The sequence below is a fragment of the Ammospiza nelsoni genome, chromosome 3 (assembly GCF_027579445.1).
Source record: "Ammospiza nelsoni isolate bAmmNel1 chromosome 3, bAmmNel1.pri, whole genome shotgun sequence".
NCBI classification, from domain to species: domain Eukaryota; kingdom Metazoa; phylum Chordata; class Aves; order Passeriformes; family Passerellidae; genus Ammospiza; species Ammospiza nelsoni.
In genome coordinates this window covers 70,200,032-70,217,884 of record NC_080635.1, presented here as the reverse complement: position 1 = coordinate 70,217,884, position 17,853 = coordinate 70,200,032, and the positions used below count along the sequence as shown (strand labels likewise).

The following is a 17,853-nucleotide window of genomic DNA, read 5'->3' as shown; positions in this document are numbered from 1 at the left end:
TTTGAAGTGCATTTTCACTTTTATTTCAAAACTTTAGACAAGTTACTTTAGTATATAAATTCTTTTTTTTTCCTCTTACAGAATATAAAGATAATTCCCTCATTACTTCAGTATAAAGTGTTTTACAAGCTTGAAGACAATTGCATAAGTGTTTCTCATACAGGATATCAGAAATAAAGCAGTCTTTCTACAGACATTCAGACAGGTGACTACCTCAGAAACAGCATAGCAATTTAGTCAAATACAAGTGAACACATGACACTACAGTTGTGAAAGTTCAAGTAAGGCCAAGTCAGTAAACATTGTTAAGTCATTGCAAATAATAGTGGAAAGGTTTGTGAGACATTGCAAGGGGTGGATGGTTTCATGGTATAATACTCTTAAATCAAGGATTCAGAGGGATTTAGCTAGAAGACAAGTGAGTTCTTAAATGCTATAAAGCATATGCAAAGACCAAGCAGTGTATTGGTGTTAGTGGAGACTTCGTGCCTGTTCATCCTCAGCATGCTAAGACAAACTACAACCTCTTAAAACCAAGCATAAGAACCACTAATATTTGAGAAGATGCTTTTAAAATTCAAGTATGCCTTATTTTGGATGGTGTGTAGTTTTTATCTATTACTTCATCTTGTAAGAACATGTGAAGACAACGCTCGTTCTGTGCCAGTGGGTGGCCTGCAACCCTGGAGAGAAAAAAAACCAAGCATTAGTGTGACCCAACTGAGCCTACTTGCAGCTATCCTGCAGATCAAGGTTTGCACCAATAACCTCTTGTTCTGCACTTGGGCACAGATCCCACTTTCACTTCACTGTTGGCAACTAGAATGCTGTCTAGTAGCAAGATTTATCATGCTTCCCAAGATGAAGTTAGTCCATAGGAACCCTGAGCTACCTCTGATCCCTTGGAAGCATGTTACATCATCTGTCACCTGCAATTGATGGGACTATCCAAGTAAGTGCTTATTCTAGCATTAGGAAATCTAGAGCTAAGAAAGGCAAGAGGATTTTTTTTAAAAAAAGGTCTTAACACCTTTGCCATGGGACACCCTTTAAAAGGCCACTTATCCCCTCCATTTTCAGCGTCACTGAGCAGCAGCTCGTCGCAGTAGAGCTGAAGCCTGGCTCCAGCAGGGGGTGTGAAGGTTTTCCAAAGGCTCAGGCACTGCTCCAGACAGAGACTGGACCCTAACCAGCGTCCTGGCCTGGATGGGCAGCACTGCACACAGCCAGCGGCTACTGGCCTTCTGCAGACACAGGAGACAGAGCTTGCCTGTTCTAGGGGACACCAGCATCTCTACTGTAAATTTAATTTAAGCTGAAAAACCATGCTTTTAACTGTAAAGGAGCTAAAACTGAATTACGAGACACTCACAAACTTGGAAGAAAATCACAAGGTACTGAACTTGAACCCTTAAAATACCATTTTTTACCACGCAGGTAAAAATCCAAAAGAATCAGATAGCTGAAAGTTCATAATTTATGGACACGAATATTATATTCATGTACAATATTTTTTCAAACAGTTTGGTTTGAAAAAAACTACATCCAGTTGGTCAATCAAGACACACTTGTTCTTAGGAGAGAAAAGTCCACCACAGTCCCAAGGGCAGCTTCTGTAAGCCTTGTGGCCTCCACATCTATCAGAACATTTATACTCATCTGGCTGAACACATGCAAAACACATTCAGCTCCAGTGGCTCAGCACCACTTCCAAGCACTTCTGTGCATCTTCTCCAAATGTATCTATTAGTGTTTATTTCATCACAGAACATACTCACTTGTCACTACTCACTTGTCATTAAGGGCAACCTGTAATGAGGAAGCTGAGCCCTCCTATTCAGTATTGATGGATTATTTCAAGAGCAGTTATAAAAACGTATCCATCTTGCCAGGTTCTAGAAAAAGGCCAGCAGTCTCAAGCACTAGTTCATAAGGATGACAGTCTAGAGTAACTAGTTTGAGTTTCTTACCCCATCAGAATGAAGTTACTGATGTCAAACTTCAAGGAAAAGATATATAGGAGAGGATGAGGCAGCAGTAAATTCCTTCTTCCTTTCAGGAAGGGTTGAAAAATCGGTGGCTGAATTGCAAGACTGGATTTGATCTCTGATTCAGCTCTTGGTTTCACAGGAATACCTTACTCTGCATTAGGTCAGTATTTTTCACCAAGGTGACCTTTACATATAGCAGCTGCTACTTGAAGAATTTTCATCTATTTCAAAGTCAGGTTGAGGCAGATAAGTATTGAGGCATAACCACCCTTGTGAATGTCACTGTATGTAGTATTGATAGTGGTGCCAGCAAACTGGCCCAAGAGAACTGACTCAAGCTGCACTCTTGTGATTCAGATTTTACATTTAGAGGGACAAAGCTTCTCCATAACATCCATCTCACAGTCCTGAATATTAAGAAGTAGCATTGGTGCACCAAGATTTTTTTTGTTCCAGTGGCATCAGTTATCTGAGGGACTCTAATTCCAGAAGCAAAGAACAATTTTGATTATGCAATAATGTGAATGTACTATGCAAAGGACCTTCAGGTATAAGTTCACTAGTGCCCAGAGTACTTGGCAGAAGCCTCAAAGCTTCTACATGGTTCAAAACTTTAGTAACAATTTCCTAATGAGTTGGTCATGCCATTAGAATACACTGATGAGTTAAATGGCTATGATTTGTGCCTGGAAAGCTTTATTCCAGATGTACTCAACTCCACCACTACATCAATATCTACATTAATCTCAGTTTATGTTTCAAAGGAGGAAAAATTAACCAAGAAGTTTTACACTTCCACAAAATCAATTTATTACTTGCAGGAGGACTGAAAAACGGATACTGATAAACTGGTCATTCCATTTCTGTCAGCTATACAGAGTTTTTCAGAGAGACAGGGTAAGATGACTGTTTCACATCAGCTGCTTCAGAACACCAATAGTTCTCATCCATGCATATTGCTAGACTCAGCATACAAAACTTTCAGTAAATGCACTTTTGCTCCATTTAAGATAGAGTTCCAAGTCTGCATGGATAAAGGCTTACTTTACAGCCATGACTGCCTTGATTTTACAGCAAACTCAAACATAGTCCATCTTACTACTGGATGCCTTGGAAGTTCATTCCACTTGTCTTTGAACAGCAAAAAGAGCAGTCTGAAGCATTTTACCCGTTCAGAACCATTCTAAAATGAGTTAAGAAGCAACTATGTGAAGAAAAATTTCATATGGTCACACTTACTTGTACAGGACAGACAGTTCTAGTGAATTAGTCACTTGCACCTCCAAGACACATGCCTGAACTAGCAGTAACTGACAAGTACATTTTTGTAAGTTCTGGCATAACTCACAGGCATCCTCTGTTCCTGTTAAACAGCATCACTATTTGAACAAGATTAGAATGCCAGGGGAACTGACAGGCTTCAACTCCCTGAGGGAGCAGTCCCAAATCCAGTTGGTCTGAACAGCATTAACCAGAAGAGCTGGTTAATTGACAACACTCCTTACCTACTGTTTGGATCTGCACTGTTAAAGAGATTAAACCAGCTATTCAGGTCAGTGTACAGACAGTGGTTAGTAGTGTCAGATGGTGGAAAAAGAATCATAAGACTTTGTTACTATAATTTCTGCTCACCCTTTGAAAGGCAGGGACAAAATCCAGTGACTATTTCAAACTACGTGTGCACGCCTCGAGTAGTGCTTTTACTTGAGAATCTTCAGAAAGATTCTCAAGATGATCAGAGAAAACATGCATCATCACACAAACTGATAATACCTCACATTTGCAATCAAAGTAAACTGCTGTAAGTCCACTGTAAGCTCTACTGTTCACCCAGTTGGAAGATATCTTTCCAGAAATTATAAAGTAGAATTATTTTGAACACTATAATTTCAGTAGCAATTTGCATAAATTAACAACAACACTAACAGTCATTTCAGCTGTTCAGGTAAGCACTAAGATACCCAAACTAAGCATGGGATAAGTAATGTTAGTACATCCTACTGCAAGATTATGTGAAAGTTAATATTCTGAGCCTAGTGCAGTTACCATCCTTAGGAGGATTAGTAGCTTCAATTCAGTTTTCCAGGGCTGAGCTCCAGGTTTTTCTCTAAATAACTAGATCCGACACTTACTTGTTTATGAATTGTTCAAGGGCCTGCTTCCTCTCCTCTATAAAGGAATCATCAAATATACCATCATCTCCTCGGAAGGGGAGCTGGCGGAGAAGAGCTTTTCCTGGTAGAGGTGGTACCACAACCTGAAAGATTTACACAAGTGTCCTTATGTGCAGCCTGTAAGCAAGTTCATCCACCTCTTCCTCCTAGAAGACCCAACTCACCACATTTTTAGTGAAGTAATAAAACGTGAGCAGAGAAGAACAGTACTTGCCCACATGGGTAAGCTGAAATCAAGTAGTTTATCTCTGAATTAACTCAAAATTATTAAAACAAAAAGCCTCTGGCAGTGCAGCACTGAGGCTTGATAAAAGGACTGACACACTGGTTTATTTCTGGGCATTTTCAACCCCAGTACCTGCTTTATATGATACATGCTTTCTAACACAATGAAAACATTTCAGCATCATGACTCTTTGCATATCTATGCAGACTTCTATTTACTTTTCACTTTACTCACCTTGCTTTCTCTTTCTAGTTCATTCCTTAGCCATTCAAAATCACTATATCTTCTTCTGACTGTAGATTCTTTCAGTTTGAAGATAGGTAGATTTGTCTGAAAACAAGAACACAAGCTATTGATTAGACAGATTAGAAGTTCTGATAAGCAGAGACAAGAACCAAGCTGTTGTTACACAGTAGTTCCATTTAAGCAACAGCAGTAGTACTGAGAAACATTCAAGATACAGAAATAGAGATAAGGCTCTAAGCTACATGAGTAAGCTGTGCCTTGAACTCCACAGTCATGAGCCTCATTTAATGGTATCCCAATTACTGATATTCTGTCATCATATCACCAAGCAGAATATCTGATCTGCTGGCCACTTGAGATGTTTCTGAGGTTGCAGAAGCATCTGCTATTCTTATTGTCTCAGCAGCTGGATTCCCAATATATACAAAAGTGGAGGTGGGAAGGGGGAAGAAATTCTTATTCCACACAAGTTTCTCTTACTGCATTCAAGGGAATGTTTCAGATATCAGCACAGGACATTAACCAAACTTCCTGTACTTTTCTACTCCCTGATACAACATGGCTTCCAGCACCTTCAAAATCAAAACCTGTAAGTCTTACAGTGAATCCATTCAGGACTGACGATGATTTGATAGCACAAGCTGCCAAGTTTGGGTCGCTACAGAGAAGGCAACAAGGCTGAGATGCATTACAACATTCAGTGCTGAGAAGATCAAACTATTTGACTACAGAGTTAAACCAAACAGAGCATGACTAGGGAGAGCTTTGCTGAACGAGGCTAGGAGGCAGCACTCAAACCTAACACCCTTGAAAGGGATATCACATGGGAGCAAGGTTATAATTCTGCACAAGATCCTGCTACAAGTCCTTATATTAACTTGTGTGAGAGCCTGCATTACCTCTGCTCATTCTTGTGGTGCAGGGTTATCCCACTTTTGCAATCCAATTGCACATTATTTTAAAAGTACACACTGAGAGAATCCTCTCCTAATGAAACCCTGGCTAGAACACTACAAAATTGTTTATAGGAGTTATGACCTCCTGAAAGTAAGAGCATGAGCCTGTAATTACCATACACAACCAGAAGTCACAGAATAATGCCTACTGTTGTTAGACTACAAATTCAATAACAGTCTTTGTATACTTTTAAAGAAGCCTCTTGAGAAGCACTCTAGGAAACTGACGTTCACTTGGGGCTACACTTACCTCCAGCTGTCCTGATGGCAGATGCACAGCAGCCATTCTCAGCTACTGCCTTTTACTTTTTGTTTTTTGGTTTTTATCTTGTAGGCCACCTAACTCAGGATCTGCTCATTGTTTGAGCAGATATCCCTGTGCAATATCATTTGTAGCAGGTTATGCTTAAGCTATCACTAGGGAATACTTTTGGCTGCTCAAAACAGGTTTAATTGCAGATATATTTTCCTGCACTGGGCAGGTCCATGACTTGGGTCATTGTACTGCTGCCAGCCAGTCACACAATAGTACTTGATAAGTTAGTTGTGTACTTTCACATTATGCAAGTTAGTTCATAATTTACAGGTGATAAAATTTAGAACAATATTTTGTTATCTTATTGCTAAATGCTTGAAAGTATTCCAGCTCTCTTTCCCAGGTAAAATATTGTTGACTGTACTTGCGACTAATAATAAAATTGTGTTTAAGACTAACGTCAGACATCAGGCTTTATAAATAAACACTCTTGTCTTGATGGTAAGAATATTCTACTCAAGAGTGAATACAGCTAGGTTCCCCAGAATGCATGAAGGAGATTCCCAGAAGTTAAGTACTGGATTATTCTCCTCTGATTTCAACTATTGTTTTTTTTAACCAAGTTCACCATTACATAGTACAACATCAACTCTTTGTCAGTGTCTCTGGTAGAAACTCCTTTAAAATATTTAACATATAGGTTCTCACTTGCAGAAAATATTAATTTCTCACTCAAGTTACTAAAAAAGGGATTAGAACTGGATGAAAGCAGCTAAAAAACTTAAGTTCCCATGTCTTCAGGAACTCTTTTCATGCTTTGAGGCATGTAGTCTATAAAGTTAATCTCTGAACAACATATCAGGCTTACAAGTACAATGTGGGGGTAGAAGTGCCAATTGAGCTCACTTTACCTTCTACATTCCCTTTTCAACTTTTGACATGCTAGCTCAGCTAGCAAGTAGGAGAAAGAGTTTTTGTTTCTAAAAAGCAAGAGTTCTTTGCTTTCCCTGTCAATTGAAAAATTGTCTCAAATTTTCATCATAAGTACCATAAATACTCAGATTGTGAAGTATGTCAAAAAGCATAGACTAAATTAAGTGTCTTGCAAGTCACAACTTGACAACTATATTCCAAAACAAAGTACATGTTCACCTGGTCTGGATACATACTAGAGCTATCTACTGAGATCAATTTCTAAACCTTATGTTCTTTAAACCCAGAAATTGCAGTAATTCTCCTTCCTCTAGAAATAAGTACTGACAGAGCAGTGTTCCTAAGGTAAGCAGCTGTTAGGAAGGATCTATTTAAAAATGCAATTTGAGGGTCCGGTTTTATACTGCTTAACCTATTTACATCTTAGGTCCCTATTTTTAATTCAGGCTATATTCACATCTGAAGTTGCTGTATGGGCCTTTATCACTAAGGATTATTGCCCTGTTTGAGCAGAGCACCCTTTGCTTCAGCAGGCTGGACTTCTGCATGCCCTACTGCCTCCATCTCCCATGGATAGACAATTTTCATTAAGCAAGCCAGACACCTCCTGAAGCATGGGCTTTCACTGGACAAGAATTTGGTAGGAGACAATCCTGAAGAGCCAACAGAAACTTTCATTTTCTATTAAACTGTCATTTCAAGACCATGCAGACTATCAAAAATGTATTATTCTCTGCTTGACATTTTACGTCGAGTTATCCTTGTTCAGTCACTGAGGTGCCACCAGCTATTCTGAGCGCTTCCCATGCTTTGGTTGTCTGCTAGAATAGAGATCAGAGTAAGGCACAAAACTTGAAGTCAGGCTAGTTTCATTTTTATGAGTATTTCTGCCCATGCTTATTCAGCATTATAATGTCAACTTTCTGGCCTGCTGAGCTGCTAAGTCTACTATCACAGAACTCATGACAGCATGAAACATGGAACAGCCCCTGGAGCACAGCTCATTCCTGTAATAATTTCAGCACAATTTATGCAGCAATTCTTTCTTCAGCTGTGTAATAATTACAAAATTTATTGAAAAAAATTCAACAGCTTCTTAGTCCAAAATCATGCTGCTTAGCAGTTTGAATGCAACCTGAAAGGATTAGGCATCACCCAAGATGTTAGACAATTGTAAATCACTAGTCAGAATTGCAGATAAGGCATTGTTGCAGAAAGACAAACAAATCAGTTCTGCAGAAGTTACACACAGCCCAAAATCCAAAGAAAGTCCAGATGGATTTTGTGTAGCACTGTCCCTTTATTAGACTGTATGTAGACACCATGAGGCTTTCTGTGACAACTGTCAAACAGCCTGTATTCTGCTGGGGCAGTTAATGGCCAGCCAGTACACCAGAATAAATATTGTCAAAATTGGTGCCAACTTACATTACATAATTAAACAACAGGTGACAAACTCAGATCCTTAAGTCACTCCTGCATTTCTCCACTCAGATGTCAAACAAATTTTCTACAGTCATTTGGCTAGTGCTTGACAAACCAGAAATGGGAAGCAGTGGTTCCGCACTAACAGACTTCAGGGCAAAGTCCACGTTCCCTGTAAGCATGTTTCATCAGCTTCATTTATGTTACCATAACATATTCCACTTTGAGCCTGACTCTAAATTCAGGAGATTCCCAGTTCACCTCAGAAGCAAAAGACAGTTCACCTCAGAAGCAAAAGACAATCCTAAGACAGTGGCTCAGATAACCAGATAACAGGCTTCCAGCTCTTAATACAGTCACTCCCCAAGCTAGGCCCAGTCAGAAGCTGAAAAATTGTTTCTGTATGGAAGTGAAGAGAATTTCACAAGCAGAATGCAAGTAGTTTGAGTACTAGTCATTACTGTCCATTCAGCATCAGATACAGTCACCAATGCAGGCATTCTGGTAAACAAATTACCTTAAATGCAGGAGGAAAACTACACTACTTTATTTGTTTATAGTTAGTTTCAATTAATAAAATAATTCTAAGTATTTTTAAGTCTTAGTTTTTAGACTAGTTTATCCACTGAGTGGAAAAGTCTTGCAAATAGTCAGACTTGCTCCTAAAAATTGGTTTCCAGCCATAAATCAAATGCAAATGGCATCTGGGTTCCTTCAAAGAGCATGCTGACACTCCACAAGACTGTGTGACACTGCAGCCCAGTCCATCCCCACAATAGCAAATTCCCCAGATGTTGTTGCTCAGCATAGTCTGAGGTAAATTTGGCTAATTTCCTCATCTGCCACCATACCACTCAGCAGCAGCACTGCATTGCCAGCGTCTCCCACTCCTAACAGACTGAGAATAAAGCTGCACTGTTGCCACAGCACCTACTTTGATGTCATCTTTTCAAGTAGGTTATGGTAGCCTTGAGAGAACTCTATTTCCATTAAAATAGAGCGAAAGAAAGCACACAGCTCACTTTTGATAAAAGTTTGTGGCTTTGACTCTCAGAAGCTAAATTCAAGCATCCTGACTGTCTCATGCAAGCTGTAATCTTTGTCAAGAGCCTACACTCTTTGACTACATTTACAGTCAAAGAGAGCTCTGGGGCAGTAAATAGCATTCAGAGTGGATAAAAAAAGCATTATGATTTTCTTAACATAAGAGCCTGCTGCCCTTTAGTACAAGAAACTGGCTCCAGCAGTCCACTGTTATTGCAGAAACTTTGCCAGAGGTTTGTTTCCTTCCCAATTCAACATAAGCAGCTACCACTCAATTTCCTACAATTATGAAAAGCAAGAAAGAAGGAAAACATGCTTTAAACTTCAGTTTCTAGAAGTTTAGATTTTTGGTGGGTATATTACTGAAGGAAAGCTCTTTCCCCACTGCAAAATGTCGGACTAGAGACTGCTATTTTTCTAAGTTTCAGTCCTTCTCATCAAAACAGAGTGCTATCTCCCCTTTCTCCATTTGGTGTCCAGATCTACTGAAGGTACGTCATAATAAAATTATGAGAACACAAAGATCTGACCATGCAAGTTTTAAACAATGCTGACTTAAACTATACCATGAACTTTTGAGCTTCCCACTCTGCAGCACTGAAGCTATGGGGCCAAGGTGGTTTCTACCTTGAACAGTAATAGCAACATAATGAAATCCTAATAGCAACATAATGACAGAGACTATCATAACCTTTGTCAAATCCAGTGCTTTGAGTCCAGAGTTGCTCTCTGAAAAATGAGCATAGGGATGCCCATATTTTTGCCCAAAAGCATCTATCATCACCTGAACAAGTTCAACAACATCATGAACAGCTGAATTATGGTATGCCACAGTTAAAAGACTCTGAATAGGGTAAGCTAAGAAAAAGAGATTGCTTAGTGATTCTTAATTCTTCAGGCTCCATGCTCAGAAGCCAAAAATAAAAACTGGAGCCTGCTTTGAGGACACATTTGGACAAAGACTTTTACAACACCCAGACAGAACTAGTAACTAGATTTGGGTTAGCAAGTCAAAGCCTCCTATGAAATGCCAAATATTGATTTGAAAGAGAAGGGATTGCTACTTTTACACAATTCAAGGTGCAACAGCCAGATGGCTCAGATTTGACTTACTTTAATGTTCTTACTCATTCCTCATCAGGAATGACTGAAAAGGGATCACATTAAGTTGATGCTTTAGCATCATTACTGACATCTATCAGCTAAAGTCAAATGGGGATAAAAAAATTTCAGTGAATTGCTGAAGTTGCTAATTTTTTATCAAAAACTAAACTTTTAATATGCTTTGTGGGCTAGAGACTGTCTAGCATCCCTATACTTCAAATATACAAGAAAAAAAAGCAGTAAGTTAACTACCTTAAAAGTGAGTGTACAAAGTAGTAAAAAATTCTCTTCATATTTCCAGTTTTACTGGAACAGTAACACAACACTCCTAAGTAGCCACTAAAAGCTATAGAAAGGCTTCCAACTCCTATTCATTAATCTGCAGCATATCTTAACACTTAGAGGGTGCTACAGCTTAGGCCTATAGAAATAATCTCTAAGCTTTATTTCCAGGTCTAGAGGTGGCTCTAAACCACTTAATATATAGCTTCATTTTCTTCTGGATTTTAGAGTAAAGTTGCTATACACTAGCTTATAGTTATACTTTCAAATAGGTTTTGTGGCCAACACAAACTATACTGTCATATTGGAGAATCTTCTGGGGTATAACACAGATTTTGAATTCGATTCTAGAGACATAACCAAACCATGGACCTATATTCAGTTGGTAGAACAATTGTTTTTACACCTTGACTAGAAGTTTAGGGCTTCTCCATCCTTTTTATGTTAGAAGTTAGAGCAACAATAGCAACTTCAGGCCCTTTACTCAGTGTTACAGCTCCACAGGGTATTTGGATTATGCACTTGTTAAAACAGTCTCCAGTAGTGCAACTCGCATTGCTTTACCAAGTGAAAAAACTTTAAATAAAATACTTTCCTTACTGTTAGAAGACATAAACCTCTGCTGCATCATTTTTCCCCAGATGAAAAGCAGCAGAGACCAGACTGCTCTAAAGTTCAAGCTGACACTTTTTCAGCAAGCCATCTAAAAATAAACACGTATCAAAACTCTCTGGCATCACATGCTTACCTGGACTACAGCCATCCGTCCTATAAAGATTAGTCATTGTTCCATTTGATGTGGTCTGTTCTGCACTGTACTAGAGTGCAATCCTAAAACATGACTGCTCTGTATGCTCTAAAATAAAAGGAGTGCAAGTCACCAGTTAAACTAATATATTAATAAGAAGCACTATTCAGAAACTTGGTTATTTTACTTACACAGTAACAGATATCAATGCCAAACTAGTTCAAACCTTTGGACCAGCCTCTTGAACCTAGTTTAATTACAAACCTCTACAGAAAAAAAAACAGCTGCTCAACAGTAAATCCACTTTCCGTGCTTTGGAAGTTTCTTAAATCCAAGCCATTCTACTTCTCTGTCTCCTTTATCAGTGTCCTTGGAAATTCTTAGCCTTCCAGTTATCTTTATCTGAATTACTGCTTGAAGGAATAGTTAATGTTTGTGAGGATGCAGTACCCAGGCTGTAGAACAGAAAAACACTCACCTGAATCACTGCATTTTTATTCTCTGTAGAGGAGTTTGAGAATACGTAACTGGTAGCAGTGTCTAGAACGGGTTTTAAAAGCACAATTTACTATAGTTAGGGCAGACTTGCAGTGTTATGCAAGATTTGTAGTAGTAGAGAAATAGAGAATTACTGCTGATTATGCATCTGTAAACACATCCCCACTGAGTCAGTGTTTAGTCATGACTCCACCACAGGCTTCAACTACTAAACTCTACAATGCTGAAGTCAACTACAGCAATGGCTGATTTGATTATTTTTGTGGTGGGGGAAGAATTTGCAGCTTCAAACATGAAGGTCAGGACATTTGGAACTGTTCAAGGACAAAACATTGCAAAATACATTCAAGAGCACTACTTTGCAAAACATGGCACAAGATAAGTGCTTTCTGAGCAAGTTTGACTTTCAGTTCATTTTCTGTCTTACTCTGACTTGATCACAGCTGTCAGACTACAATCAGTTAATCACAAGTCATACCACTATAAACATGCTGAAATGTCAATATTGTATCCAAACTAGGTCTTGAAAAAATTGGTTAAGGAGAGAACAGGACTTTCACAAGCAATGCAAGTTCAGCAGAACTCAGATAAACTTCCCCAATCCCTGGAAACCAACACTACTCATAATACTGCAGGCACTTCACAGCCTGTGTATTCATTTCCTTCCCCACAGCGGACCTACACAGTCGAGCACCTCTGCAGGTCTGCAGAACATTCAGGAAACCTGACTGCTGCCCTAAAGAGCACTGGAACCACCCAACTATTGCATTTCACAATGCAAGCACAGCAAGACATTCCCTTTTATACCACAAAACAAGCAACTGCACTATGGAATATCAAAAAGCTAAGGTAAGCCTTAGGGCCAAATTTAGTAATACTGATTAGAGGCAAGGGGTTATTGAACATTAAAGAACAGAGCTAAGATGACAAAGGCTTTTAGTTTGGCTTTGGTTTGACAAAAAAGAATTATTTAACTATTTGGACTAACAGTTCCTGTAACAGGTATTTTATTATACTTCTAACTATCAGTTTGAATATCAATGACTTCTCTGCAAGTTCTCACTAACCATGAACAGATGATTAAACCCTTCAGTCTAGGTAACAAACCCAAGCAAAATGGGCAGCACAGAAGTAACTTTTACTTCTACAGAAACAAAACCAGATGGAATAGTGTTAACAGTTTATTTCCAGAACACTGAATATTGTGAGTTTGAAGGGATCCACAAAAATCATGAAGTCCAACTCTTAAGAGAAGAGCCCATACAGGGATTGAATCCACAAGCCTGGTGTTATTTAGCACCAAGCTCTAACTAAATGAGCTATTCTCAGGGTTGCCAAAGGGATACTTCCCAAAATGTAGCAAGTTCCTGGATACCCTTTGTTGACAGTATTCTAAACAAAGTGCTTATCTCCCGTGGCACTGTCTTTACAATGGGTGTACAGCTGTGACGTGTGACACCAGCCACTGGATCAGTCAGCTTGTAAAGATTAAGTCTTGTCTCCTTAAAGGATTTAACAACTGAAGTTATTGCACAGAATCTGCTTGAGTAACAGACCTTCCTTTTGACCCACTTATCAAGAAAAGTAGAAGACAAATGATACCTAGAACTGGACTGAGGACTAAATACATGTAGGATGCTAATATGATAATTGTAATTTGTTCTGTTTGCTTCCTGGAATTCAGAGAGAGAACTGGTTTTTAGTCCATAAATAGTAAAGGTATTCCCATGCCCTCATTCATGAATGTTGACTTGAACAAGCCCACCCTGAAAAGGTTTAATAATAAAGATAGAAGAGCTAATAAAGACTTATGAGAAACAGCATGTAGGGGTATTTACACTGAGAACCCGACTTTTGGTTCACATTTTTCCTCAAGAGGAAAGAGTAATTAAGTAGTTTACTGTATTCCTTTAGCAGGCAGTCTCGTTGATTATGTTAGTTTTAAATGCTGCACAATCACCATATTGTGATCACCTAGACAGATACCTTCAGATGAGGTAAGTACTTGATAAAGTTTTATTTTGCTAGACAAAGCACTTAGAACTTTATACCCTGCTACATTATTCCCAGTCTAGCTCACCCTGAGCCTTCACACACAAGGGACACCTCAGGATGGTAGAAATGCTCTGTGTGATGCTGCTGATGGAAAGAAAATTCTCAAGTACCCTGTCAAAAACATGACCCATGCAAATTTGCTATTTTAGCACAGCAGGATGGCATTTTCTATCACTTACTTCCAAACAAGATGTTTGATTTTCATTGCTAGGCTGCACTGTAGTGGCACGTTGCCACACTGTGTGCCTTATAGTGGTTGCTACAGTGGAAAGCTTTCTGTCATCACCTTGTCCAGCTTGCCAAGAACAGACTGTTATTTAATGCACAGACTCAGGCTCAGAAAGTCAATACTTTGGCCAACTGTCCATCTGTGAAGTAAGCTGCCTGGCTAGAAGTGCTGCATAGGGTGTACCTGCAGCACTCCTCTCATTTAAGACTCCTTAAATGCTTGTCAAAGCACCACTCAACTACCCCAGCACACAGCCACCCTGCACAGAGACACTCACAAACCTTCCTAAGCTCCAAACCACTACTGCCTTGCTTATGCAGTAATGTACTGCTGAGCAGTCTACCCAAAACTTCAGCTTCCCCATCAAGCTTTCTGACTTCCACCAGAACTTGATGAGTACAGCATTACAAGAACTAAAGCATGAAGTTGTTCCACTTGCTGCTTTCCAGACAACAGATATGCTTCAACTGCAGTACCAGCAGAAAGCTTGCCAATAAAAGTTTTGGGGAAACTCTGCAGTATTTCACATACAAGTTTTGCAAGACACTTTTCATCAGATATCACTTCAAGAGGCAGCTAGCAAGCTCAGTCTTTCCAAAAAACCCCAAAAGTGAAGCTTTGAGATTCAGACAAAGATAGAATTACAGAGTCTGTAAACACCATGGTACAAGTGTAACTGTCTCAACACAAACTTGAATTTCAGCGTCCTCTCTGACAATGTTTCTAGCTTAGAATGCTCTCCAGCTGTAACATGAGGCTGCAGTCCTTTAGCTTTCACCAGCATTTGGCAGCAGTTAAGCCATCCATTTCTGCACACTTAATGTTTTACTGCTGGTGTTACCTGAAGACACAGCTCTCCAGATATGATACAGGTAACTCACACCATCTTCTCAGGTTTGCTCCTCTGCTGCTCCCAGCACTGTTGAAGGAAACTGCATATCAGCTGCTACTTTCTTACTTTCTGTGACCACAGGCACTTGTCAAACCACAGAAGCCACACTCCAATGAGCAGGCTATGGTACTAGGCCTATCTTTCACAAATACAATACCACAGCAATCCATGCTTGAATTCTCCCTCTGTGCTGAAATTTGTATATTAGCAATATGGTCCATGTTCTGCTGAGAAGCAGTTAATTGATGCAAGTTTAGACAGTGAACATAACTCTGCATGTCTTGTATTACCTGCTCTGTAGCCTTCCAGCATAAGAGACATAAAACTCAAATTTACAGTTCATGGTAGCTATGAACTATGTGTATGGCAGTGCACAGCTGGAAAGGGAATGATCAGGAGACAGTCCTGTACACCAGCATGTACAGATGTGAGCAAGGAGGGTGGAGGATGCAATGTTTACACAGCAGTCAGTCTGGGAGGAAGAACAGAGGAAGGTCACAGTGTACTTTTGTTCAAATCATTCTTGGGCTTCATTACAACAGGAATCCAGAATTTTCTACCCCAAACACCAGGTGGGCTAAGACTAACTTGTCTCAAAACCTGTTTTTCTGCTTCCCTTTCTGATGAAGAACTTCAGCTGAGTATTTAAAAAAATTGCTATTTTTTTAAACACAGGAAATTTGACATAATTCTCAAGGCCATATCATGGCCAAGTTCCTTTTGGATCATCTTCCTTGGATCCAACCATTCCAAATACTCAATCTCATGGAAAGAAACGTCATCAGGAACTTAAGGTGCAAATACTTTCCAGCAAGATAGAATTACATCTTTCTTCTAAGTGGATTGCTAGGGTTCTGGTAAGGGCAGTGCAATGCAAAACAAATCTGCAAGTTCTAGTTTGACTTCACACAGAGGCCAAACATAGGCTACAAGCATGTTAGTTTATTCTTCCTGCCCCATAGACACATCCTGAAACACAGAAATAGCTACTGAACATGACAATTTATAAGCATCAGAAATAAAGTATCCTCCCTAGCAGCTTTACACTTCAGGTGATTTTTCTTTTTCAAGTAAGGTTACACCAAGCTGGGGACTTAGACCTTTAAAACCAGAAAATTCACACAAGGTTAAGTCTTGTCTGGTGAATTTCGGTGACCAAGGCAGCAGCCCTTAGCTGTATCCTTCCCTGCTGTGAAGAACGCATATTGCAGAGAATGTGTGCTGGAAATCAATGAAGCTTCACCTTTTATTACTGACTGCAACAACTGACCAGGTTCAATCATATATAACATAGAAAAATTATAACAGAGCAAAGCTAAACAAGGTAGAAGACTCAACTACGAACTATAAAAAACCTATCTGTAAGTATCCAACTTCCTCAACCCAGCTTATTTCTAGCCCTGTACACCAAAAAGGGTTCCCTCCTCAAGACCCTACCAGACACAGGCAAGGACTGTGCTGCAGACACTGCATTTTTTCACCATTCCTCTGGGCCCTGTTTATGAAACCCTAAAGACCAGGGAACACAGTAATGACTTCACATAGCTTTTCTCAAGCTTAAGACTACTAGCCTTTGGGGCAAGCCACTGAACACAGCCCTTCCAGCTAGGAAGGATTCTAGTGTTACTAAGAAGAAGCATTTGACAGCAGCACATCGTGAGAAACAGCCCTATTTATTAGGCACTACAATTTTATTTCAGGTACAAGAAAAACCAGGAAGCCCTCCTCCATACACACACCCCTTATCACTTCAGCTGGCTCTGATCTAAGCGCGTGTGCCAACTACACTTATTTACACCTTCTCTATGTACTTTTTGAAGCCGCTGGAATCCTGAACTTGACCTCTCCTTCAGCGCAGATCTACCCATATTACCCCATCTCAGAGAGTGGAGAGTTTGCTCTCCTCTATTTACCTGGAGACAGACAAGCAATGGCTCAGAGTACAGCGGTATTTCAAGTCTGAGGACAAGCTGTACACAGCGGAGCCGAAAGAGCACTTGTCCTTTGGTTATCTGAAACGAGCTGCACCGCCGTAGCTACCAGGAGCCCGTCACAGAGTTATCAACCCCAGGCCGAGGATGGAGAGTCCACTGCGGCTCTGCCACCGCCCCCCAGCGCCCCGCACCGCAGCAGCCGTGACACCGGTCCTGAAGGACACGGCGGCGGGAGCCCGTCACCGCCACCCCGGCCAGCGCCGGGCGACACGAGAGCCCGATACCGCCACGAGAGCCCGATACCGCCACCTCGCTCCCGGGCCGGCTCACCTTGACGCGGATCTCGTAGGTGGTGAAGCGGCCGCGGCCCACCCCCACCGTCTGCGGGTTGCCCACGTCGATCTCCAGGAAGTTGCTGGGCGGCCCGTAGGCGTCGTTGAGGTTCTGCGGCTTGCTGATCAGCCGCCGGGTGTCTGCGATCGTCTCGGCCATGGCGGAGCGGGCGCCTTCTCGCCTGAGCCAGCGACCAAGCCCCCAGCACCGCCACCGCTACCGCCCGCGTCGCCCGACCGCCCGCCCTGCGCCCAGTTGACCGACCGGCAACGCGCACCCGCCTCCCGCCCGCGCCCACAAGGCACGCTGGGTAATGTAGTTCTTGAGGGCGGCCCCGCTTGCTCATGCCTGGCGCGGCCTCCCGCCTTCTGAACTACACGTCCCAGCAGGCGCTGGGAGCGCGCCGCGCTGGCCGAGAGCGCTGATTTGTCAGGCCCGCCCATCCCGTCGGCCGGGTGCGGGTGGCGGAGGCGGGGAGTTGTGGAGGGTGGGTCTGCTCTGCCCGCACATCCTCATTCTTCGGGGAT

At 41.0% G+C, this 17,853-nt stretch overlaps 1 protein-coding gene across 2 annotated transcripts; it reads right to left on the bottom strand.

Annotated features, from left to right (window-relative positions):
• On the bottom strand, positions 1–17,582 carry SNX3 (sorting nexin 3). Of its 2 annotated transcripts, XM_059468025.1 has the most exons (4): positions 17,324–17,582; positions 4,626–4,721; positions 4,124–4,248; positions 1–683 (listed from the first exon to the last, which is right to left on the bottom strand). In XM_059468025.1, the coding sequence occupies exons 1-4, from the start codon at positions 17,483–17,485 to the stop codon at positions 578–580; spliced, it is 489 nt and encodes a 162-aa protein (XP_059324008.1). In that variant the 5' UTR covers positions 17,486–17,582; the 3' UTR covers positions 1–577. The 2 variants fall into 2 exon arrangements, with proteins under 2 accessions (XP_059324008.1, XP_059324009.1); XM_059468026.1 differs by lacking the exon at positions 4,124–4,248.
• Positions 17,583–17,853: the final 271 nt, after the last annotated feature.